Source organism: Neopelma chrysocephalum, unplaced genomic scaffold (assembly GCF_003984885.1).
Source record: "Neopelma chrysocephalum unplaced genomic scaffold, ASM398488v2 Primary Assembly neopelma1_59, whole genome shotgun sequence".
Classification (NCBI taxonomy): Eukaryota; Metazoa; Chordata; class Aves; order Passeriformes; family Pipridae; genus Neopelma; species Neopelma chrysocephalum.
In genome coordinates this window covers 26227765-26255691 of record NW_020897714.1, presented here as the reverse complement: position 1 = coordinate 26255691, position 27927 = coordinate 26227765, and the positions used below count along the sequence as shown (strand labels likewise).

Below are 27927 nucleotides of genomic sequence, written 5' to 3'. Positions count from 1 at the left end.
AATTACTCGAGCTGAAGTTGCTAAATAGTAAATCTGTTGCTGAAATCAATACAATGCAAAGGCAAGTATTTAATGTAGAATGTTTTTATTATTACATTGAGAGTCTCTGTTAAATTAACCTGGGCAGTCCAAGTACATTCCCAAGGAATAAATCTTTTTCTTACATTACACACAGTAAAGGAAGGAGGGAAATAAACTCATAAAACCTTTATTTTCTATTGAAGAGATAAAGGTTTCGGGTTACCAGTTTGTAAGGTACAGTAACCTTACTATGTAAAAATTATCTGTAATTCTTTTCTATGGGATATTGTACGATGAGTAAACTCTGACTGCTGGACAGTCCTTTTGTAGGGTGAGGAGCGTGGCTGGGTATGGTCACCATTCATTTCTCTGAATGGTGACTGCTAGCAATTAATATTTGCTTTAGTTCTCTTTTTTATTATTTTTGCAGACTTGGAGTAATTGGCTGTAAGGGATTTATAAATTGCCCTGGTTCCAGGCTCTTCTGGCAAGTGGTGCTTCAGGGAGCCAAGAAGCAGAGCTGGAAAAGCAGTAGCCATTTCCCCTCCATGTGTTTATAAAGCATGGTGGGGGAAGAAAACACAAACAGATGATCAGTGTTAAAGCTCAGGGCTTAAAGAGCATGAGGACTGTAGTGCGAGTCGGCTTTGTGAGAACCAGGCTGTGTGTGCAAGTAGAGAAGATGGAGATATTCGTGGCCCGTAGCTTTATGATTGAGGTTTTTGGTTTCCCTTGCCATATGCCAGACAGACTTTGAAGACGGCCAACAAAATTCTTCAGGTATAAAAGTGCACCTACACATATGTGAGTCTAAATGCGGACGTGCACAACCATACACACAAATACAGAAACTTCTGGGAGAAACAAGGTTGACTCTGTCTTTTAAAAGCCCTTTGTCCAGCTGCTAATGCCATGGCCAGACTGCCCCTCCTAAGGCTGCTGTGGTTCCATCTTCCCACATGTGATTGCCAAACCCAGTGTGCTCTGACTGCTTGTGCTATTTGCTGTTTGCTGCAACAAGGTGGTGCTGGATAGATATTTTTTGGCTCCAGTCCTTGAAGTGTGCCTGTTAAGGGACACGGTAGAATTAATTCTTTTTGCTCAAGGGATGCAAAAGCAGTCAAACGTGATTCAGAACTTGGGCTGGAATCTTCATGTCTCTTCTACAGCCTCAGGGATTTGTGATTTGGGCCTGTATCCTTAAAATATTATGCCAGTAGAGAGATAGAGAAGGATGGTATGAAAGGATGAAATAAATGTTTAGCTGTTTTCCCATGATCTGGAAGTAGAAGCATCATTAATTTCAATTGAAAGACAGAGTTTGTATCACTTCTGCACAAAAATTAGGCGATTCAATTTAGAAGAGTTTGGATTTTTGATAACTAGCCATCTGTCTGACAACATATATGTTATTTTTCTGTCTATTTTCTGTCCATGATTTGTTTGGAAGTTTATTAAAATCAGTTGCACTATTTCTACAATTTTTGCTTTTGGTGTTCCCAAACTCATAATTCACACCGCTGAATTGATAAATAGCATTTCTGCTAAATGGTCAGATGCAATTTTTCCCTGACTGAACAATTTAGGATTCTTTTACATACTCAGCACTTATGTGCACACACATGCATGAACATACACAGACATACACATACACACGCATACTCAAATGAATACACAATTTACTATTAAAAAAAACAAAACCGAGCCACAGTGCTAAATTCAGCACCAGGTATGTTTCAATGCACCTTCCTCCCTTGCCTCAGTGGGATTCTGAAGCATGGGTTTAGATGACCTACGTTCAAGTGAGAGAACCAGGAAAATGTGTCATTTATTAAATTAAACAGGGCCTTTGTCTTGCCTTTGATTCCACTGAGAACAAATATATATTCCTTTCAAAAAAAAAAACAAGCAGTAGAAGCAAAGCCATGTGCAAATAATGAAAGAATAATTGCAGACTGTTTGGGAGGGCAGCTCTAGGAAGCAGGGAATACGTTCAGAGGCTTTGTTTGCTGCTGGTGTTCACAAAGTCCTTTGTCTTCTGCAAATGTTATTGCAATTAAAAACTGGCTCAGCCAAATGAAGTGAATCAGAGAGTGCTTATTTACAAGAACATTTGGAATGAATAATATATGGCATAATTTCTGAAGCCTGAGAGTTATGAAACCTCTTCCTTTTACAGAGGGCCTTTGCACCTATTTATAGTATTCTTTTACTGGCCAGTCAAAACATGAACTTGTTTCCCTAGGTAGGAAAGCAACACTCTCCAGCACTTACACATAGGGATGTAAGCATAAGCATAGTATACTTAGGTATTGTTTTTAGGAAACCCAAAGGATGAAGCAAGGGTTTGTCTGGGTGTATCCCAGACTCACTTCTTTGCTTGTCCCAGAATATGCCTCCAAGCCAGCACAAAAATTGAATTCTCAGGACTGGATATTTTGCACCATTTAAAATGGAACTATAATGTGGATTCCACAAGAGGGAGCTAGAAAACAAATAATCTTTCACAAACTGGGCTATTAAACTCTTAACAGAATAAAGTGGTGGACGTGCTACATGTGTCCATTATCAACCAAAAGAGGTGGCTGAGTTGTTGTTGCATCTAGTCTCCCACTATGATGGCTGTTTGTTGTATGGGAACATCAAGTCGTGCTTCAGGGCTTTGTAAAGACTGACAAAGGATTGAGCCCAAACGTCTTTCTGGTGTCCCTGGGACTGAGCAGCTCTGTAGGCTGTGTAGACCATGGTCAGCACTGTCCTTTCAAAGTCTTCTTTCTTGAGGACCCTTGGGTAGGAAGACAGCATGCTACTCAGCCTGCGGATCTCTGTGATGCTCTTGGGGATAATCTCATTGCAGATGGTGTCAAACTGAGCAGCTTTCCTCAGTGAAGCGAGCTCCTCATCTTTGATGGAGATCCTCTGACCTTTGTCAATGTCAAGCTCAGCTAAAAGAAACTGGTACAAAATCAGAACACAGAAAGCTATTTATTTTCTCCAAGAAACTCTAGGCAGAGTAAACGTGCATTAACAACATGTCCTTAGGTCTTTAATTTATGTCAAATGGAGACAATTGCACTGGCTGGAGGTGGGGCAGACCATAAAGTTTCTATGTGAAAATTGGACTCCTGTGTTACCTACCTAGGAAAATTAGAGATAGCCTATGGGGAAAAGGAAAGAGGAAAAGGAAAAAGCAGGTCCTCTTCTGTTGACCAAAACAGGCAAGGGTTGCTGCTGGCACCCTACTGGGGATAGCCTAGTTCTGTGTGAGAAAGCACATCAGTAGCTTCCCAGCCCATCTCCCTTGTTTGACATCCAATCCCAGTTCCTCAAGGTGTGGGATAGACAGATCTGACCCATGCACCTTCTTCAGGTGGGCCACTTTCCCTTAGCTATCCGTATGGCAAGATTGTCATTTACAGATTGCAGTCCCCACTGCTGTCAAAGGGGGGACCTGAATTGTTTCCAAGTGAAAACAGTCATGCCCTTGGGATTACTTTGATATTACTGATACTTGTAGCCTTAATAATTTGGGACTGAGACCTAGACCAAAGAATTTAAATGTGCTGTGTTTTTAATACACAACTGTTCTGGAAGAAAGTACATTTCAGTGGAAAGCCTTTTGGTCTGTTTTTCACTTTGTCTGTTGGTGAGCTAGAAATCAAATTTGAGGTACAGCAGGCAACTGCTGCCTGCTTAAATGCTCAAAGAACTGAGATTGTCACATATATATATGTCTGTTCTCTCCCTTCTGGTGATCTATCATACAGTCAGCAATGGGTTTACTTCTGGCATGAGTAAAAGTGACATGAAGACAAGACAATGGATAACCCCAGTATGGAAAGTAACCCCAGTGTGGAAAGTAACCCCGGTCTTGGTTAAGGCTTAAGGTACCATCTGCTCCCACATACTGAACCTCGTAAAGCAGGACCACATCTTCCAGTGAGTTTTGTAACACTGGGTTAAGGAAGGCAGCTGAGGACCTCTTGACTCGCTGAGCAGCTGGGAAAAGCACAGCTGGAAAATAATAATAGAAAAGAGACATTCCATAAGGTGCCAAATACTGAAAAGAGGAAGCACTTTTCAATAGGAGTCAACCAAAGGACTGCCTGTTGCAAAGACTTACTGTACAATATGACTTCTCACTGTAAATAAAATCCATGGCATGGACTGCTTTGACTCCAACCTACTAGAGATGGAGCTTAGCTGTTTGTCCTATATCTATACGGTGTCTAACACAGAATGGTTTATTATCCAAACCTTGGACTCTGAGTTGCAGCCTCAGAGGTGAAAGGAATAATGATAACTACAACATAAACATTATCTGAAATACATGTCCTTCTCCTGGATGTGCAAGGGGAAATCAATACTGACACTCAACAAAGCCTATTTTCTTCAGTCCATTCTCCTTCTGAGACTCTACATTGCTCTGGGTTTCAATTGTCTAAGAATTGTCCTTCCTTATCTAATAGAGAAAGTTCCACCAGAGAATAATGACCTCATCTGTCCTGGACATTTAAATTTGGAAGGAGTGATTCACCCAGATGTCTGCATCTATTTACTGAACTTGTTACCAGCTTAGACAAGACAGCTACATTCAATAAGGTGAATCCCAGTTTATTATGACTTTAATACTTCACAGTGTTCTGTTGTTAGAAAAAACAGTCTGCTATGATCAGGTATTTATTCACCATTGTGAAGTGTACTATAGATACTGTCTCAGGGAAATGAGAGAGCAAACATATGTAAAGTCCCTGAAATCAGCACCCCAGTGAAGTACAGCATTAGTGGAATCAATGACCTGTATAGCCCGGAGTATAGAAAATATCTGACACTACATTAGGGATGACCTAAATGCTTTGAGTTACTAACCAGGTTGCTAACCATGTAACCAGGTGCTGTTAAAAGGTCTAAGTTCCTTCCTTTCAGAGCAGAGGGGGAAAACTCTGTTTTCTTTTATCCTATATGTATATTATTTAGATGTTGATGTTTAGGTAATCATAATTTGAATTTGTTCAATTTTTTCTAATACTTAGGAATAGGAAGGGTTTTTTTCAAATCTGTGCTTATGTGACTACTGGTATGTTTCCCCATAAACTTCACATCTCCACTTTAACTCTTGTTTACCAACAGATGAATTTGGAAGCCAGTGTAAGAAACAAGGAAAGAAAACTCCCACCTTTTCAAACACATTATGATTCTCTCTTCAAAAATTAGATTTCTACAATTATGAGTAACATCTAATAGAACATGCAGCTTCTTTTGAATTTCTGAACAATTTCATCCCGCCCTTCCTCTACTAGCTTTTTTTTCCCATGAAATATTTTTACTAGATCAATTTAGTCCTGTTTTGCCAAAGTTCTTGTGATGGATTTTGCATGCTGCCTGTAGAAAACCTGAGCATCATTTAAAACTCTCTCTGCTGGGCATGAAAAAGAAAGCTGGAGCAACTGTAATTATTTTATGGAAAAGTTGTCCCTGCTCCCTGACTACATGGTTTGTCAGACAACTTGCCTCTTTGGTTACCCAAGCAGATCACAAATATGCAGTTCCTTCCAGACTCTGCATTTTGATAGGATGCCTACAGAGCTAGCTGCTTCCTATTCAATCCATGTGAGTTTAGCTTAAAACTTATTTATGATAACTGAATAGTACTTGCAAGGTATGTGACTAAAAGCCTGAAGGAATGAATGCACCAGGAGAAAGAATAGAGACATAAAGGACTTGGTCTCTGCAGTATCCTTTCCCCAGCCAGCAGGATGCCTTTACCATCTGAGAACCTCATCTGGCCCAGCCGAGGAAGGGGTGGGTTTGGGAAAGGTCACAAGCTGCCTGCAGGCTCTGCTCTGTGAGAGTGTTTGCCTGACTGGCCACTGGGGCTATGCCCACTTGCTGCTGCTGTTCCATCTCTGATGTTTACCCCTCTCGCTCAGAGCTCAGAGCTTTGCTGGAGCTGCTCCATCTTTTGCTCTTGACAGTTCATGAATGCAATTGAGTGTATGTGAAGCACTTGAAACTTCAAGCACTAATTGCTGAGTAATTAAAACTTTTATTACTGGGCAATTCAAACTCTAATTACTAAGCAGCTGGAAGAAATCCAGTCCATAATGATGACTATTCATTTTCATCTCTTTTAGATGCCCTTTCAGTGAAAACAGACTCAGAGCACAGAGTACCTCTACATATGCAGATGGTTTACATCTCAAATATCCTCTGAGCCTTGGCAAAAGTGTCTGTGGTATCTTCCTTCAGTGCTGTTGTGCTTATTGTCATCACACTGATTGCTTTTAAATTGCAGTCCAAGCACAGATTCCCACCATGGAGCTGAGCTGGGAGTCATTAGATTCAGTCCATCATCGCTCACCCAGAAAAGCCTCAGTGAAGGACTCCCACAAAAATGAGTGCTATATTATCGATTTAGTACTGGCCTACTTGCTGAATCACAGGTAGTGCCTTAGAAAGCAGCAGGGTTTTCCTACCCTGCTGTTCCCAGGATAACATGGATTAGGTTAGGAGATTCAAAGGGATAAGAGTTTGAGCCTCTCTATTGTGAGAAAGGACTCTGTATGCATAACAGAATCATGCCATCCTCTGTAGGGACCAGGCTAGCACTGATTCCCTCTTCTCATTATCTTGTTCCCAAAACATATTAAACTTTGTTACAGTTCTTAGAGACTCCGCTCAGAAAGTCTTTTAGAACTCATATATATTTGTCATGGTAATTTAATTTTCCTGATCTGCATTTTATTTCAGACCTACCCTTTCTCTCTCTTCCTGCACAGTAGTCAAATCCTTCCACCGTCACCCCCTCCTTAGTCGTCTCCATGAATTCATGAGTTCCTCAAAGACTGTATGAGCATTTAGAGCAAGCACTCTCTGATTTTCATGATACTGACTTAACACACATTAGTTAAGCACAAAAGATGAGAAATAGAAAGATTTGCAGTCAGTTTCTGCATTTAGTGATCGCAAATTCCATTTGAGACGTTTCTGCTGACTTTTACTTTTTCTTGCATTTATTTCCATCTCTGACATGAGTTGTCTGGGCAGCATCAAAGAACAGCAGGGGAGTATTACTGTATTTACCAAATATTTACTATTTTCTTCCCCAAGGGAGTTCCCTATGATGCTATCAAACAATTATTTCATAGGAAGATGCAGAGCAATGTATCATTTTATGTTGATATTGCAGCCATTTTTTTCAATGGCAGTAGCCATGAACATCTAAGCAGCAGAGATCCCTAATTAATATTGATAGAGAAAGCCCAACCCAGTGATCTCTGAAGTCAGTGGAGAGTCTCCTATTGATTTATTGTTTATACTTCTCTTACAAATGTGTCAAGACATCTCCAATGCAGATGCTTCTGTCAGGGCTGATCAGTCACTTAACAAAAAGCCTATGATTCGCAGAGGTGAGGTAGGAAAAGTAAGGTTTTGATTATCCTTACTGAAAATATTTTCTATTCTATATCTGTGTACTGCCAGGCTCATTGTCTTCTAAATCCCTTCTTCACTGGGTCCTTGATCTGACCTCCCTTGATGCCCCCTGAGGCGTGAGGGCTGGAGGTGGATGAGAGAGTGCAGTGTGCTTGAGGGCAACCACCCACTCCAAGCCTACCTGCCTGACCTGGAATGGCCTCATCCTGTGCCCTGGAGTGCAGCACTGCCTCTGCCTGAAGATGGTGGGCAGCCTACAAGTCTAGTCCTAAGGGTAGTTAAAAGTACCTGTCAAAATGTGGCTCAGAAGTTCTTATTCTCTGAACTGCTTACTGCAGGAGCCCGTCCAGTCTCCTACAGCTCTGTTGACTCAATTCCACTCTCCCTCAGGACTACCCATGTTTTTAAACAAAAGCTCTAGCCATGTTTCCCAACTTGTTGACTTGCTTCTAACTATTAAGCTAATGCATCTGTATGGTTTAAATATAATATCACCTTGGAGGCTGACAATAGCTTTATTTTAGAGGTGTTTTCATCTTTCTTTAGAACTCTGCCAGAATTTTCTGTATGTCATTAGCTGTGTGATAAATATTTGTGATCCCCTCCCAGGTTTTCCACACAGTTTCATAGGTGAGGATACAGATGTTCAGTTTTGCTTTCCAGTTCATGCACCTGCTCATGATTTCCCAGTTGCTGCCTGTGATGTGTTCGCTCAATAAGTACAGAGCATAGCTGCAGAAGTGCTCAGTTATTTGTGAATCATCAATGCCCTTTTCCTCCCCTGTGAAAAGGTATGAAGTCTGAAAAAGTATGAAGGCTGAATTGGGTCCCATGCAGACCATTGCTCCAAAGCTCATACAGCTCCCTGGGGCTCTCAGACATGAACACAGTTTAACTGGGGTTATGACTTGACTCAGCAAGAATTTTTTTGATTGCCATCATGGGCATGGAAAAGGGCTATCTCATTGCTTCAGAGGGACCCCTTTCATGAAGGACAGAAGGAGCAGAGGAACAAGGACTTGTGGACCAAAACTTCTGATTCCCTGCAACCAAAAAATGAGTCCCTTGTAGGCATAGGGAAGGACAGTGGTCCAGCTGGAGTTGTCCTAAAAGCCAAATTCAGTCAGCAGGCTGCAGTTGCAGCTCATGTCTTAGATTACCAAGCATGAAAATAATTTCTTTGGTCATCACTGGCTTTCTGGGACCAGTCCCCTTTTTCTGGGAGTGCAAGAAGGGAGTGGCCGCAGAAGCAGCAGAAATTCCTGTTCAGTGATGGACCTAAAATGGACCAGTGATCTCTGAAACTCCTTTATGTGTTCTCCAGCAGTTGTTTCAGGAATTAAGAGGGGTCTGTAAAACCGTGTCCTCCTAGACCTCCACAACTGACTTTTTACTAGAAGCTCCCAACCATCCCTTAGAAGTGAGAAACTGCTACAAGCTTAGCAGTACATCCAGCTTGGTCCATCACAGCAAAAGTTTTCCTTTCCTGCTCAAATCTTTTGAAGACAGGACTCCTTGACCTCAATAGAAAGAAGTCAGTGCATCCCAAATTATAATAACAGCAATTTCTCCCTGTTTGGCTTTATCTTACTGGTAAAGCAGGTAATAAAAGTGTTTACTTTCAGTGCTGTGAGTGCATTTACGCATGAAAACAAATATGCATGCTCGCCCTAAATGAAAGGAAAACATAAACTTTACAGGTTATTGTTCATGAAGGCATGGTAAGATACGTAAAATATTTTAGTATAAATTCATTGTCTATTGTTGTTTTGTTCTGCCCTATAACAAGCCCAGAAAAACAGAGCATTTGAATTATACTTCAGTGGTGTGATTTTTTTTCCCTAGCCCAAACATCACATGTCTAGAAAAGCAAATATAAAACATCCGTGACCATGCTTACCCTTTTTTCTTTTCTATGCCAGCTTCTACAAAAGTTTAAAAATCCATCTTCTGGGCCATATGCACAACCATTTTAAGCTTGATGCTAGTCAGCCTAGAGAATATCCTGGTTCTACTCATGAGCTGAAAATTTTCCTTGTGTCATGACATTTTTCTCCAATCTGCCTGGAATTTGCACTAAAAAGACATTTGTTGATAACTTGGTGACAGATCTTCTTACTAGCACTGACTTCTTTGAAAGATGAAGATGATTCTTCAAGCTGAATTCAAGTTTTTTCCAAAGAAAACAAACTCAGCACTGTCCACAAAGTGATTGTATAGGCAGACACAGCAGCCATTATAATTATGCCATGAAAAAATTATGAGTGATCTAGGCTGGCTGAAGCTATTTTGCTGCAGAAACTGCTGGGCAGTTCCTAGAAGTCATTGTTTGTTTGGATCGTAGGGCAAATGCCTGAAATGCTCAAAAAGGGATTCTTTACTGTGTGGGTGACCGTGCACTGGAACGGACTGCTTAGAGAGGTTGTGGAATCTCCCTCACTGGAGATATTTAAGAACCTTCTGGATGCAAGTCTGTGCAATGTGTTCTCAGAAGACCATTCTTGAGCAGGGACGTTGGATCAGCTGACCCACTGTGGTCCCTTCCCTTTCCAAGTTGACTCACTCTGTGATTCTGTGATTCTATGACACTGTACAGGAAGCACTGTTTGGAACTCTCCTTGACCATGCACCACAGAAGAAAAGAGGACATGAGTGTCAAAATTTGCATACACCTGAAAAAATCTTTTGTTTCATGTTCTTCTTCGATAATCTTGCTTCTGGAGGGCTGACATACAGACCAGAAGTGTATTTCATACATAGAGGGTTTTATTTCTGTCAAATGACTCTTTGGTGGGTCCATGCTGAGTTGCTTCATTGCTAGAGCAACAACTCACTATCCCTCATTTACTGCCATGGGCTAACTGTGAAATACCTGTCCTTACCATTCTGCAGTGGTACCAAAAGCATCACTTTCTCCAGGGTGAAGGGATGTTGACCTGTGAGAGGTGTGTGGTGGGCAGTGAAAGTAGTAATGTAGATCACAAAAAGGGCCATATTATGAAATGATAATGTGTTTTATGCATTTTACTTGCCCTGCACTTGCCTCATCCCCAGGAGGGTGCATCTGCACCATCTGCAATGTGTTTGTACTGTCCTGGCCTGCAACTGTTGCCAGGGCAGAACCAGGTTTTGCTCTTCTGTATCAAAACCACTATATTAGAAATGATTGAACACTTTGCCCTAGTACAGGGGAAATTGGAAGAGTGGGAAACTGGAGGAAAAATAAGAGGAATAAATAGGAGAAACACACACAAAAGCCTAGAAGGGCGAGGAAAAGTACTGTAGTGCGATAGCCCAGCATCTGAAACTTGTATCTGGAATTGCGGTTACTCACGTAAGTCACTCCCATGACAACAAGTGCAATGCAAAGACTTGTGCATTCCAACTTTAATACATTTAAATCTCCATTATTGGGAGATTAAATCCCAACGCCCCTTAGGAGAACACAGCAGCGAGATGGAGAAAATGTTTTAATTACAAACCAACAGGAACTAGTGCATGTTTAAAAGTAGCTGCCAAGAGAATTTGCCCCTTTTTACTTTCAGCTTCATATCCTTGCTATTTTAGCTCCTAAGATTAAACTTAATAGTGACAATGGCCTCTCTTTATTCTTGACTGCTGGCTAAAAGTGACTATAGACATTAGCGTCTTCTTAAGTTATTAAAAAAAATGTTTAAAAGAAAAGTAAAACTCTGCCTTGAAAATCCAAGCTTTGTCAATAAGGATGTAGGAAGTAGATCTCCCTATAAAAGTTGGCAACAGGCAATACTGTTCTTAGGAAAAAAATCAGTTTTAAACACTTAGAATTAATAGCATATTGTATTCAATTCCATAGTGCAATATATAATCCGTTTTTTCAAACTAAGTTAGTTTTTACTAATTTATCTCTTTTTTAAGAAATACACATATTCTGAAAGAGTATCTCAGTCACATAAAACAGAACCCACTTCAACATACACTTCTGACTTCATAAATGCCTTGAGATCTGTGAGATTACATTAAAGTGCAACAGAGTTTCCATATAAAAAACTAGAGTGGTAATAACTTTTCTAGCTACTTGGCAAAAGTAGAAATGTAAAGGCGTATTAGAAAGACCAAAAACTCCTTATGTGTACAGAAATGGATATTACTAGAGATGAAAATGGTGTATCTGAGCCTGTGTTTATGAGCGGCAGAGGGTATTTTCATTTATGATTTAAGTAAAATGGTTTCAAAGATATTACTAGCATCAACTAACTAAAATGGTCTGAGAATTTATTCCCTCATATAGAATTTCCATTATGCAGCATTTTCACCTGTTCCCAGCCTGGAGCAATGTATACTCTGTTATTTATTCTTCCCTTGGTCATAAGGACGGGTCTCTACCTGGAATTATTTATGCATATAAAAAAAAATGTTCCAGTTAGCCAGGAGAGGCCTTTAACATGCTGGAGTAAAGCTGCTGCAGAAGGTGTGGAAAGAAAAAAATGCACATAGACAAACTAAAGGAAAGAAGGAATAAGCAAAATATATTGTTGTCCTTCAGTTTGCTGCCACATTACCACAAACTGGGGATAGACTATGACGAAAACTGCATGAGTGAAAGGCAGCAATAAAGAAAGGAAATATCAACTCTGTTCCACAGATTTGACACATAGGCTATAAATAATTTTGGTAACACAGTAAATTTCAGGCAGAGTTGGGAAATGGACCAGTGTTTTATATCCCTGTCTTCATTGCAGAGCCACCTCTCCTTTCCTATCTGTATTGCTCACAACAGCCCTTACACAAGGTGAAGGCACAAAGCACTCTTAATTAGATGCATTTGAAATTATTTTGTACAAATGAACAAGTGAAGGGATATAACGATGATCCAATCTACTTCTATTTCTCCCAGGAAGCAGCAGAGAAGGGAGTGAGTGAGTGAAGGAAGGAATACAGCGGTGTGCTTGTGTTTTGGTTCTGAGCTGTGGGAAAGGGCCCTAGGAGCTGAGTGAAGTGGATGACGCTACTGTTGAACAGTGGAGCAAGAGCAATGAAAATCCGAGCTCTGCTTCATGGGAAAAGACAGAGCTACAGCAGCTCGGAGAGGTTTCTCCATTGTGCTATTGCTGCTCTGAAAGGGAAGTCCTTCAAAATCAAATCACTCTCTCCAGTACTCTGCCCTTTTTATATTAGCAACACAGATCCCAAAGGAGCAGGCTTGGGCCTTGCACCATTTCCAAGGTACATGTTGCCTCAGAACTGAGTCACTGAGCACAGAGAAGAAGTGTCCAGTAGTTAAGAATAGTTGTGTTTCCTGGCAGGCAGAGGTGACTGCGTAGCTAGGGTTTTGCTGAGTCTGACCTAATCACAGCTGTAGCTGCAAGGGGCAGTCCAGCACGCCTGCCTGCAGGGAGGTTTTCCCTCCTTCCCTTTGTACTGACTTGCTTTGTGTGGCCACACAGTCAGCTAAGCCAGGAATCTCTCTGGTCACTAATGCAGGGAAAAAGCAAACCAAAAAAAGAGTGATAGATTTTAGCAGCCTCATTTCACATCACATCTGTGAGGCCAGCAGCACTTCTACATGTGAGAAGTTCACGGTGCAAGTGTAGTCTAACTGTTCTTAGCATATCTGGTGATGATTCCAGTTCTCAGATGACATAAGGATAAAAATCAGCCACAGTTAGGAAAAGCAGAAGACCCTCCTCCTGCCTACACATCCTTTATCTAACCACCAGGCTCAAAAGCTCCTTTCTGTGCATGACCACCTCAAGTAGGGTAGTCATTGCTTCTGCTAGCAGTGAGGGTCATCTGCAGGACACTAGCTGCCAAACACTTCTTTCCCTTCTGTGATTACATCACACTGAACTTGTACCTGAGTACATTCAACCAGCACAAAGAATATGTAAAATTTATTCCCAGACTGGGTGGTGAGAAAGGAATCAAAGATCTAGTTTGAACACACCTATCAGGGAACAGTAGGAAATTTATTTCCTTATCACATGACAGCTCAGAAATGGTGGGGACCCATTCACTTATGCCATTTGTGAATGCTTTCAGTTAGCAAGTTAAGTGTCTGACGGTCCATCTAGGAGCAGCCACTAAACTGATAGCTATTATTGTTTTACTCATATATGAACTGCTCACCCACATGAGACATGAAACAAGAAACACATGAAACACGAAACACATGAAACACAATGAAACCCACACACGTGAAACAACAAGCTATTCCTCATACTCACTATATATGAACATCACAGCTCAAAACTGAGGAGGAATAAACATTATATTGACAATTTCTTTTCTCTTCCCTTCTAGAAACAACCAGAAATGTCTTCCCTTTTTCTTCAAATCCCCATCTAAGTTGAAATAAATTGTTAGGAAGTGAATACACGAATCCCAGTTTTATGCTTCCTCTCCTCTGGGATTTCACTTTTTCTTCAAAAGCAGGGAAACCCCAGCTGCATTTCCAGCTGTTCAGAGTTCCAAATGTCAGTGCACCTGCAGCTGGTTTTCTTAATAACATGAATATGTGCTAGATGAGAAAGTATATAAATCAGCCTTACCCAGTAAACAAAAAGTATAGGGATACTTGGTCCTTTTTGCGAGGCAATGTGTTACTTTTGGAGGCAATACCTTTTCAAAACATTGTATGATTTCTAGTAGTCATGATAAAGACAAAAAGTCTGAGAAAGTGACTGAGAGCTGAAGATGGATTTGAATATGTCTCTGAACTGGGCTAGTACAGTTGCTTTGCCATCTGAGCAGAACATGAAGGGTGGAAAGCTAGCCATCCCTGAGTGAGAATCAAGGGAACCACGTGTTTCTCCTGGAGAGGTGAGTGAAGATCAGCATGAGAAGGCTGTGTTCTGTGTTCTGTCAAGAAAATACTTGCACGAACGTCTGGGCCCTATTACGGTAATTTCTACATCTCTATGAAAATAATACTAAAATATTAATGGAACTCAAATATAATCATCCACAGAATCTAATCAGTGGATTTCAATGTGTGCAGATGCAATGATGGGCCAAGAAAAGTCTTTGTGATATTGCCATAAACATAGCAAAGAAATATGAAGGGTGAATGGTAAAATGGATTACATTTATAGCTGCCTTCCCCGCTCCACACACACATGTATGGGACTTTCATTTTACAAAGCAGACATTTTTCCACTCTTCATTATTATTTCATACTCTTCTAAAACCTGACTATTCCTAGATCTTTCAGGTTTCACAATCTGCTGAAATAAAGCTGAGACTGACGTACAACTGGATTCACCATTAAATGCAGAAAACCTTGCCAAAACTTTGAATGTCGCAAATTGCTAAAGGCTGCTGGACACTGTAGATGAGGTCCTCAGATGACCTGAGCTGGCACCGCCAGCCCTGTGATGCTGCTCTGCAGGCAGCCAGGTCACAGAGAGCCCTGTGCTGTGAAAGCAGCACACTCGGGACCACAGGAAGAGAAGAAAGTTAGATTCAGGGTTACAGAAATCTTATAGCTAACAAAATAACCCAAATATCCTGTTTTCTGGGATCTGAAGGGCACAAAATGCCGACAGCTGCTCCTGAAACTGATGGAAATTTAAAACTCAACCTCTTTCACTGCTGCAGTTCCTGCCTCTACAGGTGCCATCTCTCAGTGGCTCCCAGCCCAAGAGGATCCTGCCAATTTGTCCCATGTATTTGATTACGTGCTCTTCTTTCTTAACATACTTTCTCTTCTTCTAGAGTTGTTTGAGTTGAACTTGTGAAATAGAATTTGGCTTACGGAAAAATAGTCTAAGTAAACGTTTAAGGAAAAATGTTAACGACCTCATGCTCTAAATCTAGGAAGAATAGATTTGGAGATAGGGAGGAAGGCTTGATTTACTGTGAAATCCTCTAGCATGCTGTTGAATGAAACCAGCTGGGGAGTTCATTCTTTGATTTAACTCCTTTTGTGTGAGGATTGGTAAGTAAGACACTGTTACTGTGAAAAAGCATTTTAGATAAGACGCTGTGATAGTCGTTGTAAATTTTATCCTGTTTTTTTCTAGATTTGGGCTTTCTTCTTATTAATCCAAACACTCTGAAGTTTGCATACTGACATGGGCCTATTTAGAAAAGTTTTTGCCAGCATGTGTACACTCATGGGTTATCAGTATAGGCTGCTAGCTATAAATTTTTTGGTCAGTCTGATGTCTGTTGTGTTGTGCCTACAGAAGCACTCCTTGCATAAACTGGACTTCATCATGTGAAAATTCTGCATGACAGATCTTCCTCAGCTTTTTAGTGATGATGATATCCCAGGTAAGCTTATAGAAATCACCTGGTTATGAATATTGTTGATATTCATCTTACATCATCCTCATATGACTTCCTTTTGTCATATTAGGGTAATCATTGTCTGAGATACTGGAACACACTAGTACAACAAACAAATCATTTTTAGGGGTAGATTGATGTTTAGCACAGCCACAAAGTAAGGCAAGGGACTAGTTATCTCCCAATTTATACTTCTAAACGCTAAGTAATCTTTAAGTTCTGTTTTGACCTCTGAGTGCTGAGGATTAAGGATGAAGCAGAATGTAAACTAGCTTGTCATGGCTGAGTTCCTTTGCTTAGTAGCTGCTAACCATTGCATTGGCTTACAGAGACAGGCTGGTGTGAGTGCTCTAATTTGTTGCGAGAGGGACACAGAAGGTGATTTATATCTTTGTCTAAATAATGCATGGACTACTTTGTCAGCAAAAGCACCCAAGGGAAATGCACTGGGCTTTGAAAACAGATAAGCAAACTCACAATATGTTCAAGTAGTGGCTCCCAACTGAATTCTCAAGCTGAATTGCAATGAGAAGGACTCAATGTGATGGGGGTGCTGTGGTCCAGCCTGGAGTTCAGCAGCATTCATATACAGAAACATCAGGAGTGATACATTTGCTTCTCTGACAGCTTACATCTTTGTTGGCAGCATGAGTTCAACCAGGAGCGAAAAACTCCATCATAGATAGGTGTGAAAAGCCAGCTGGACATGATACACATTTCTATCTTTGAATATGTAAACGGAAAGGGAGGGGTATGGAGTATTTAAGACGTGATGAGTTGGTTCCATTTACCTCACTGCCAAATTTGTGCAAGTAGAAACTGAGCTCTTTGCCTTGGTGGTGATATTTTACTTAAGAGTCCCCATATGTTCCTTTGGAGAATATAAGTCCACGTTGTTCAGCTTTGGTGTTCACTTTGGCTGGACCACACTGGCTGTGAACAGCATGCACAGAGATTAGGGCTGACATAATCGGGTGTGTGCTGGATGGATGATCTATGGCACATGCAGTTAGTTATTCAGGGTTTGAAGGGTATCCAGAAATTCACAGCAAATGACCAGCAGCCTGCTCTCTAAATACAATTTATGGTTAGTAAAGGAGTGCCTTTCTAGGGAAATACAATTTCTTACGGTATCCCTTACACTTAACTGTATACCAGGCAGACTCTTTAAAGACAAACTTCATGAGCTGGAGCCCACAACATTTCCCTGCTGTGAACGTGGAACTGCAGCACCATGGCAAGACTAGTCCCCGGTCTGTGTGGCTGCCAGCTTGTGACTGCCCTGTCTTTCTCAGTCCCATTGCTAAACATGTCAATCCCGCTCTCTGCATTCCTGAAGGATTTCCTCCTTGCTCAGAATGCAGCATTACCCAAGCCTCAGCCAAGTGGCTGCTGCTTTCCCTCTGTGCAGTAGGACTGGCTTTAAGGAGAGAAGGGGCACAGTGAGGGACAGTGACCTGGTACAGTAAGGCAGGAAGGTTAGATTAAACAGCTAAAAACCCCAAGCCTGGGTCTGAAAGCAGGTTTTGGCTGGTTTTGATGGCTGACAGAAGACACCTGATATCTGTAGTCTGTTCGTCAAAACTGGGATCCTCTGAGCCGAGCTCGGACACCTTCTTGCCCATTCATTTCACCCTGGCTTCTCCCAGACATCCCATGTGTAAACAGGGCCACTGCGTCATCCTCCTTCTGCTGGAGAGCCCAACACAGCAGTCACACAGTGCCCTCTGCCACTTGGGCCTAACTGTGTCTGATTGTATCTGATTTTTGTTGCCTGTATCTGATTCCTGTTATGGGAAAGCCCAGTGTGGAAAAATCTTTGGATACTTTCCTATCCTTGTAAGTTTGTTAGGACACAACTGAGTTTTACATTTGCTAAGTCCATGGAAAGGTAGGTTAGCCCCTTTTGAGCTCTGTTTATTGAAAACCCTGGTGGTAGAAAGCAACAGAACAAGCAGTGTATACATTTATATCAATAGATTGATTACCTTCCAAAACTTTCTGCCAAATTGACATGGCAATCCAGAAAAACAGAAGTTGCTGCAACTATGACAAATGAATGGTTTCACTCAACACATGCTGTACTATATTAAACACAAGTAGTGTCTAACTGGAAATGGAGTTTGTTCAGTGCCAAGCCATGCATAATTGCAGCAAATAAAAAATGAAGCATGCCTTAAGTGTCATTTATTTTAAGAGGGGGCTTAAGACACAAACAGTTCCTTCAGACATAAAATCTGTGTTTAATAAATAAATTTAATAAACACTTACTTTGTGTTTCTTCAGAGCCAGGCATAAACAAAAATGTAATGTCGCGGCTGTGAGCATTATGAAAACCAGGGAGGAAACTGAGGGCTTTCAGAACTTGTTCCATTCCTCAGGGACTGATAGGGAGAAACAGGGACTTGTGCAGCTGTGGCACTGTTTACTATGATTGATGTCAATAGGAAACGCTGCAGCTCCACAGTCCTGTAAAACAGCAAGTTTCTTGCAGCTTCTGTGGAATAAAACAGGCTGCTTCTTGGGCAGTGGCAAGTCTTTTTGCATACCCACACAGTTTAAAAGATCAAAGGAGGGGGAGGAGTGGGAAAGTGAAGAAATCTTGACATACTGATGATTCAGTAGCAGTAGCTTTAACTTTATAACGTGACTGGAGGTGAATTGCCCAGACTACTGTCTCTCGGTATCCTGGTGGGCTGAGAGGCTGGTGGGGACCAGAAGCAAACTCAAGTCCTGCTTATGTGAGAAAAAGGCAGTGGCAGCTCCAAAGAAAAGCAACCATTCCATGAGCCTGAGAGGCAGATGAAGACCAGCTGTGACAGATGGACATCTGCTGAAGGGTGGGTTCAAATGGGGATGCATACCATGCCAACAAGGAAGCAAATGCTACTCCAATCTAGAAGGAATGTGTGGTTTAATATTTCCCATTCACATTTATCACATTTTCTCTCTCTCCACACTTCCTTTCTCTTCCTTTTTCCTGTCATTCATACTACTTTCTTCCATTGGCCATTTTTACCTCCAGCTTTTTCTCTATCCTTTTTCAGCATCTCTGTCTTTTGCCTTTGCCTCTGTCTCCTTCTTTGTGGCTCAAATTATCCCTGCCAGATTAGAAAGTCTGTATTCTTCCCAAGACAGAGAAGAGATTAGAAGCATCCACTCCTTTTGTGGCATGCCACTACCTGTCAAATAGATGGAGATCAAATCCTGATGTTCTGGCTTGGAGCAGATATCCACATCCAGTCCAGTGCAGTTTACTCTCTTTGCAATTAGGCAAAACCTAACTGAAATGTTCTGCTTCCCTAATGCCATGCCAGGTGGTGGATGGATCTGCAGACATCACAGAAGGCTTTTGGGTCTCCAACATGAGACTGCAGCACAACATTGCCCCTCCGCTGTCCCATTTCTTCCCAAATAACCACTTATAACAACTTATTTTTCCCTTTCTCAGCAACTTTTTCTCAGCTATCCACCTGGCTCCTCCTGAGCAGAGAGAGACTCAGTGGTTTGGAGCCTGGCTCCTGGCTGGTGACCTGTTTCCCTGTGGCTTGGGAGGAATGTCCAGAGGACGAGCGGTATGCGTGCCGCTCTCAGGGGAACTGGGAGACTGCCAAACCTAACCAGCAAACTGGGCCAGGAAAGGCCCCACATACGCTTTCACCACAGGAAAGGAATGTTTGTGGAAACTGGGAGTACTGGAGTTTATTTAACTCTGCTTCTCTCCTTACATTCTTCTTAGTCTCAAGCCCAGCACTGAGCTCATGCAGCCACAAGCATAGTGATAGAGAGACAAGGGTAGACAGGTTATTCCTGCTGCCTGGAGCATCTCAGGAAGGATAAAAGGGATTATTGGCTGAGAATTGGTCACTAAGTAGGTAAGATAGCCCCACAACTTGTGGTGCAGAGTTGGGCTAGTTTAATGTCTCTGAATGAGGAAATATGCTGTGGGGGATATATCACAGAGCTGCCATAGCAACAGCCAAATTGAACAGGATTTTGGTATGTTGAGAGATACAGGGACAATAGAGACATACAGGATCCCTTCCTTGGCTTTCTTTCCTTCCAGTGGGTGAAAAAATCCCAGATGATGGTCCCCTTGGGGATTTTTATTTGTGTTAAATAACAAGTGTTACGTGCAGCATATCCTCAAGCTACCTTTTCTTTTATGATGCTGTGATATATTTTTCCCTCTACTTCCCTGCATCAGCTATCTATATAGACAACCTGCATCAGCTTCACCCATGCCAGTGCCATTTTGCTGAAAAACCCTTTAACCAACAAATAACTTGCTTGGGATGAAAGATTTTAACAATCAGGGTTACTACAGAAAACCAAATTCCAGATAATGAATGAGATTGTGGCCTCATTCCTGAGGGCAGAAAAACTCCTGTTGACTTTTGCCATGCTGGTTTGTACATTTAAGTGCTTCTAAAGTTAAAGGAAGGAACAGGCTGGTTTGCCCACTTCAAACCAAGACACTCTCACAGCTCCCTGTTTTGCTGCAGGCAGGTCCATGAACCCAGCTGCCTTCTCTCCAGTTTGGGTGGACTCAGCTCCCCTCAGCAGAGCCACCAGGGTGCAGAGGGGGAGTTTCACAGAGCCTCAGTTCAAATGGGTGCAGACTGTGCCTGAGGGCAAGCACCAGTGTTTGCCTCCAGCACCCTATGCTGGCCCTATGGGTCCTGCCCTGCCTTGAACCTGAGCACAGGCACTGCGTGCAAAGTTAATTGCTGCAACACTCAGTGCTTTACCTCAGCAATTTACATCTTGCCTGCCACTATTTGGGTAATCAGAGCCTCTGCAGCCTGATGATGTTCATTAAGACCTGCTGACTTTCCTTTCAATTAGATTGTACTATTCAGTGCTTCTGACAGGATTTCTTTCTGCCTGAGAAGTCATTACACTCCTGCTGAATTTGACACAATCTACTCTGAGAAAACCACTTTATGCTTCAGAAACAGAATTTAAAAAAAGAAAAAATAATCACAAGTATTAACAATACACAGGACTACATGCATACAGTCATCCTGAAGAGATCTGGGGCAAGTGATTTAATTACTCCATGCCTCACAATTGAAAAGGGATGCTAACATTTCCTCTCCTTAATTACACTGAAATTACACCGAAAGTTCTTTGGAGAAGAAAGATTATTTTTTGTTCTGTGTGTTTGCATAATGCCAGGTACTACTGAGGTCTCTAGGCTCAGCAGTTGAGTATAAAACAATCAGGAGGGGACTCACAGTCTGTGAATGAGTACATGAGTTACTTCTTTCATCACAGAGCTGCTTTGCCTTTGGAAGAAAACATTGGCTGCTCAGCATGCACTAACAGCAGTGAGGCAGTTGTTAAAGGAAAGGTGAGGGAAGCTATTTCCATGTGAAAGTGTAAGGAGGGATTTGAACAGCAGGAGGTGCTTCTGAGCTGGACTATAGCTGGGACATGAGGACCTTTGTGAAAACTAATCCAGATTCCATGACAGTTCAATACCTGGGACTGAGGTAAATAGATGTGACATTACAGTACACAGGAATCCTAAACAAAAATTACCAACGTGGCAGCAAATATCTTACTGACTTGCCAGTCCTCAGTACTGGGATGGAACTGGGATCACTGAGAAGTTTCTACTGGCATCACTTTCAGAAATAATTCTGATTTAGCCTAGTACATATCAAAGAATCTTCCTCTTGTTGCTTACCTAGATTTCCTCAAAATTGTCTAGTTCCTCTCTAAGTTTTGATTCTGCCAACCAGTTCGTGACTGTATGAGCTGTAAGCTTTAGCCATTTTTTCGCTGCTTCCTGTGGTGAATAAAGCCTCAGAATCACTTAGATCCTTCCTTCCTAACAGCATGACTGCTTTTATAGAGCACAATATCCATCTACGATCTAAACTAAAGTGTGGAAACCTCCATAATCTATCCTCCCTCTGATCTCATCACAGTTTAGCATCATTGCCCTAGAAGAGACTAGAGACTTTGATTTTTTTTTAGGCATCCTTTTTATGTCTTTTGGGTATCCACTGTGAATTTGATTCAGGGATCATCCTCCATGCAGGTTAAATTAATTAATCCTGCCCCTAAAGGAGTATTTGAGGAATCAGGACATGCTAGAAAGGACTTTGATTACAGTTGCAGCCCTACCCTATTGGATATTTATCCTACAGAGATTAAATCCATTCAGAGACTGTTATATTCCAGTTACCTTTTGCAACACCAAAGCAGCTTTACTAGGCACTAATAACTAACCCATTCTCAGGCCTTTCTTCAGTCTTTTCTCTTCTCTTCCTCCAATATCACTTTGTTTGATAGTTCCAGGCTGTCACCACAGCTGATGCCCAAGGGACCTGCCACAGGGAATGGAAAGTCTCTGTCTGTGCTGCACAACAAATCATAGGGCAGAGATGTCAGAGCCAGAAGCGGTGTGATCGTATCAGTGTGGCACTGGGTCCAACCAGGTGATCCCCATTGAAAGGAAGAGCTCATTCCCTTTGGCATATGCCATGCATATGGCTATTATCCTGCTGGCACACCAGCTAGAGTCCCTGCACTGCCCTGGGATGTGCATGACAGGCAGCTTGCCTCAGTTCTGGGTCTGTGATCTCTGCTCCACACACCATTGTGCCATGCAGATAACTTAGTTGCCTCCTTAGCTCATTAATTCTAAAATATTTTCCAGACCTTCTTGAAAACATATTTTTGTCTTTCCTTTCTTCTTATTTTTTAAAAGGCAGAAAATATTCTTCTAATGCCTCCTTCCTACTACTTACAGCGTAGGAAGGTTTGGTTTTTATGGATCTAATTTTAGGTCTGTGACTTAAAATTATGCTCATCTCTTACACAACCCTTTGCAAAAGAATTCAGGAAGTAAAAGCATAGGTATATAATTTGTCTTCTTCAGGTCATCCAGATGCAAAGCTAATTCCTCTAAATTTCAATCCCAGACAGCCCTTCAGGAAGTACCTTTCTTTTTTTACAGGTAGAGTTGGTGCAGTAATAATTTGCATCAGGGGACTCCAGACTACAAACCTGCATTCCCAGGAACTGGATGAACTTAATGGAACAGATTCGGGGTACGTGGGAAAAATCCCTGCTGCTGCTCCATCAATCATTTTGCAGCTTCAGTAAGGTCATTGGAATGGACCCAACAAGCAGGGAAGTTGGGGCAGTTGAGGCAATTTTCCAAGTGATCACGTGAGAGCCAGAGAAAAGGGAAATATTGCGTTTTCTCCACAAGAAGTAACATTCTTTACACAGCCAGGCTTAGACAGAATTGGCTCTGTTTCATAGCATTTCACATCTTTCATTTGCACTACATATTTTAAGAATTGGATAACAATGACTTTATAGAAACTAAAGGAAGTTGAATAGATGTTGCATTTTAAAAAGTTCTGGTAGCTGGTCCAGCTGATGTAATTTTGTTTTACACTTGGATCAGGCTTCTGGAAACCTTGTCATGTCCTAAATAAGCCCAGACCATAACCTGGTATACTTAGGGCCTGCTGGGCACATATGTTTATGTGTGTTTGACCATTTATGTTGCAATTACATGCTGAGTTCAGCCCACATTCTCTTTGCTCATGCTGTCCAAGCCAAAAATGTGTTACTGTCAGTGGTGGAATCCCAGAAGTTGCTTGAGCAGGGAGTGCCTGGCTGTAAGGATGCAATATGAGATGTAGTGGGGAAGAGAGGTAAATAAGATGAAAAGCTGTGGGGATGCAGGGCATGCCCTAAACTCCAAGGCACTCAGTCTTTGCACACACAGCAAAGATCAGCAACCCGGTACACAGCAGATGATCACAGAGATTAGAATATACTAAACACTGCTTCCTTATAAAAATACTGTCTGACTTTTTAGCAACAGCCAGTCTCTCTTTCTCTTCTACATAGTCTTCCCTCTCCTGGCACCAGAGACCTGCCAGCCTGCGGTAGCAAACCCCACAGGCAGAAGCAGTGGGCAAAAGTTGCTCATGTAGTAGCTGCTCCATCAAACTCTCAAACTAAGTTACCACAAACCTAGACCAAATATTAAAAGTTTGCACCATTGTGGGTAAATTAAGGAGGATGGACCTTCTATTCCTCCAAGTAACTCCTTCTGCAGAAATTCTTTAAGGAGAACAAACTGTTCCCCCTGGTGCTATGGAACAGCCATTTGACTTTCACCAGCCACTAGAGACTGGGTAGAAAACAATGCATGTGGACCATAAAGATCTGGATGGGACTGTAATTCTGCTTTTGAGGTCTGGAAGGAACAGCACAGATACTCCCCAGAAGCGTGAAACCTCAGTGATGCTAATATATCCTTTTCTCACTGATAGTGAAAAGCGTTTTACCTGCTTATTTTGTGTTTTTCAACATCTCTGTTTCCCGCCTCCACTGAAGGGTCCACTTACCCTTGCAGCTGTTTCTCCACTGTCTAAAAGCCACAACTATAAGAAATCTGCATCTTCACTCCCTGAGTAACCACACAGCAAGCATGCTACTGTTCGTGTGCCATTTATTAGAATCAGGCAGCCCTTACAGCAAATAAACTACAGCCAGCTGAGATGAAATGCGCTAATAAGGATTACCTTAAGGTTTCTCCTCAGGGAACGAACAATTCTTATAATGCTCATAAAGCTGAGTTCTGCTCTCCAATGGACTGGTACTTGTCAAAGAAGTTTGATGAAAGCAACTGGGTGGGAAGCAGTGACAGTGTCTCTAGTTACCACAGCTGAATGTGTGGATTTGGTTTTGGTTTTGCTTTGGGATTTTTTTATTTGTTTATTTTTGTTGTCAAACAACAGGATTTGTTTCTTTTTTTCTCCAGCAAAAACATCTCTTAAGATATGGAATTCTTATTTGGAAACTTAAGAAATTAATATGACTTCACCTCTGCCATTGCATAGGGAATAACACAGTAGAAATCTAATATTACCTTTTCTCCCTAGACAGGTGCTTCATAAAACATGAGAGGCTGTTTCCATACAGCCAAGCCTGCAAGAGGCTCAAGGAAACTTGAGATGATGACAAGAAAATTATTTTATCATCACTCTGGATCTTTTCTTTTTTATTCTGAACATGTCCATTCCAGACATCAAGCTTTGCCTGTGACTTCTGGACCAATGTCTGCAGTTCAATCTAGACAGGCTGAGGAGTGTGTGAGATTTTTAATGCAAATGGCTGAAGGAATAAATAAAAGAAAAAAAAAAGAGAAAGAAAAGAATAAAGCATTCTCTGTTTTCCTGCCAGAAATGTTGGGGGTTTTTTTCCATTCATTGATGCTTCTAAGCAAAGGGAAAAAGGGAGGTGGCACTCTGAAGTTCTCAGTCACTAGTCAGCACAAGTACATTCATCTTTTCTTATGTCTGACTTTTTCTTAAGCCAAAGCTTAAATGATTGGGCTGGGGATCCAAAGCTCCCTCAGTACCCTCTAGTGAAAAAACGGTTAAAGGTAGACCTTGTTGTATCCAATATTGACTGTTCATTTCTATTGCAAACAATGACTGTTGGCAATTACAGCAAGACTATCTATTGTTTTGTAAACAATTTGGACTACTAGTCAATATGAAGATTATACACAGATCTGTCTTTCATTTCCGTCAGTCCAGATGTTGATCTGCCTTTGCTTTTTCATTGCAAAACTCAGATCAGGAGTTGGATAAGACTTAAACGACTGAGGTTTAACCTAAACAAGACTCAGTTGCCATTTGTGGAGAGAGGGAAGAGCTCTGAGTGGGAGGGTGTGTTATATCTCAGTACTCAGATTTTATCTTAGGTTTCTAAGCAATTCAAAAATTAGGACAGTGCTTTGGCCCTCTCTAAATATTGCACATTAGGTTGGGATTGGTTGGGCTGACACATAGATAGTTCAGGGGAGTGGAGGTTCTCTGAGGTAGTTATTGCTGAAGGAGTCACGCCTCTAAAACATCTTTAGATCTGAATAGTCCCAGTAGCTATGGAAAAGAAATTTGGTTTCCTCCTCAGCAAATATCTGCAGACAATATTTGTGAAAACTGAACTCCTTATCACAATTGGGAATGAATTTTCTCAGCCCTCTGAAGTCTCCAAAAACAAGCTCCAGAGCTTCCAGCTTGAAAACAATCTTCTTTCCCAAAAGGCAAAATAGAGTTCTGATGTTTTTCTTTAAATATTCATGGTGATTAAAATTGGACTTTAATAGTTGCATGGATTCCTTTTAGGGTTGTGATGTTGTTGTTTTATTAAAATAAATGTGTTAGCAAAAGTGAAGGACATCCTTAAATTGCACAGTGATTATTACATGAAAATGACTGTCTTTTTTTTTTTTCCATTTCTTAGGTAAGGTGACATCATTCTTCCAAAAGGTAGGGTTGTGGGGGGTTTTAATATATACAGATCTAGTTCTGATTTCCTCACCTTTTTATGTGTCATCCCTGGAACACAAACTCTTACCTACAGAATTAAGGGATTTTATGATGACAATTTGGGTTATTTCCTCTATTACACAGGAAGAGAAAAGTAAAGTGCATGAAGGTATAATGACTCATGCAGTATCATCCAAGAAGCTGGTGGAAAAGCTGGGGAAAGAACCTGCCATTGTGAGTCCCAGGTCAAAGCTCTGTCAGTGAGCTCCTGCTAACTGCAAGGAACAATTAATTAATTCATATAACCTGAGCAGAATTGTGTAGCTCTTCATGAATTCACTCAGCCATTCTCTCTCTTACAAAATCAAAACCAAACCCAAATAGCAGACTAGAAAGGTACCAGCTGCAATGAGGAAGACAGGGGAGATTGGAGTGAGGAGGGGAGAATCTGAATGCTCTATTTTTTTAGCACACTCTGGTGCCTTTAAATATCTGCAAATCTCAATATCAGAAGCAAAGAAATCTTCTGGGAGGTGTTTCCTTTCTCCAGTTCCAGCAGCTACTGAACGCATGCCAAATACCAGAGGAGAGAATAAAACCAAAAAAGGGAAAAGACATCATCACTAGCTTTTAAGCAAGCATCTTCTATGCAATCCAATAGTCCCAAAACATTCCATATGTTACTGTCACACACTGGAATACAAATATGTCACAACTATATATTGTCACATTGTCAGCTGAAGCCTGATAACACATGAGGTGGCTTTCCTTATGTTGTGTGTGCTAGTCTGTCAGGGTAGGGTAGCAGGCGTTCCCAGGCACCTTACACAGTCTAGACATTCATGTCTTTACTATTACCAGGTATCTGCCTGCTAGAGCAGAAGATTATGCCACCTGTGACTGCAAAGGCTTTTACTTTAAGGTTTCATAATTTATTTTTGTTAATGCAGGAGAAAAATGACAAGGAAGAGAGAAAGGAAAACGTGCAAGAATGTAATTTTGGTTCTTGGGATGTTTTATTATAATAGAATACATATATAATTTTACCTTTTTGCTCTTATTCATGTCTATTTTTCTATTTATCTATATAATTTTTAACTGAACTGTTTAATGGAGAAAAAGAATACCAGAGCTGGGAGGGACAACTTGTGTATATATATATATAATATATATGTATGTATATATATATGTATATATATACACAGATATAATACAGCATAATTTCAGACCAAATCTACAAAGTCAAATTTTTATCTTAAATAGTTTTATATGTTTAAATCTTACCTCTGCTCCATCTGTGGGTCACAGTGGCATGAGCACTGTAATAGAACAACAGCAGCAGCAAAGTCTTGCAAAGCATCCTTCTCTTTAAAATACGTGTGTCTAGCTGTATAGTAGCTTTTTAATTTCCCACTTCCTTTCTTTTCAGGAATAAATAATGGCTTTTCCTCTCTCCCTCCCCCTTTGAAGAAGAACCTGTCTGTTCTTCTGAGTACAGCTGAAGTCAGAGTGCAGCTCCTTTCCCAAACCAAGTCTCCTCGGGATCAGGAAACTTACTTTCACAGACAGACTTTGTTTTTATCCACATCTGGAATGACTCATAGTGCATGTGAGTTTGCTGGCAGCTGGGTGAATAAATATCATTACATTTTTGTAGTTGAGTTTCATTTGTTATATGGGCCAGTTGGAATTTATTTTTGTCCAAAAAACAGCCACAAGTACCTTCATTAAAAGACACTCTTGAATTCTAGCTCTGTAGCTACTCCTCTGTAACACAGGGGGCTATATGCTAACCCCTGTCTAAGGCAAATCCCTCCTCTGGAATGATGTACAGCTGCCTTTGGATGCTTAAGTCAGGGAGTGGAGCATGTGCTCTGCAAGA

At 41.2% G+C, this 27927-nt stretch overlaps 1 protein-coding gene across 1 annotated transcript; it reads right to left on the bottom strand.

Moving 5' to 3' along the window:
* Positions 1-414: 414 nt before the first annotated feature.
* On the bottom strand, positions 415-27590 carry FAM180A (family with sequence similarity 180 member A). The gene is made up of 3 exons (XM_027680591.1): positions 27330-27590; positions 3935-4035; positions 415-2976 (listed from the first exon to the last, which is right to left on the bottom strand). The coding sequence occupies exons 1-3, from the start codon at positions 27403-27405 to the stop codon at positions 2635-2637; spliced, it is 519 nt and encodes a 172-aa protein (XP_027536392.1). The 5' UTR covers positions 27406-27590; the 3' UTR covers positions 415-2634.
* Positions 27591-27927: the final 337 nt, after the last annotated feature.

Coding starts and splice junctions, on each gene's coding strand:
- FAM180A (XM_027680591.1), bottom strand. CDS start 27,405: ATGCTTTGCAAGACTTTGCTGCTGCTGTTGTTCTATTACAGTGCTCAT. Junction 4,036..27,329: donor GACCCACAGATGGAGCAGAG/GTAAGATTTAAA, acceptor ATTATTTTCCAG/CTGTGCTTTTCCCAGCTGCT. Junction 2,977..3,934: donor ATGTGGTCCTGCTTTACGAG/GTTCAGTATGTG, acceptor ATTTTGTACCAG/TTTCTTTTAGCTGAGCTTGA.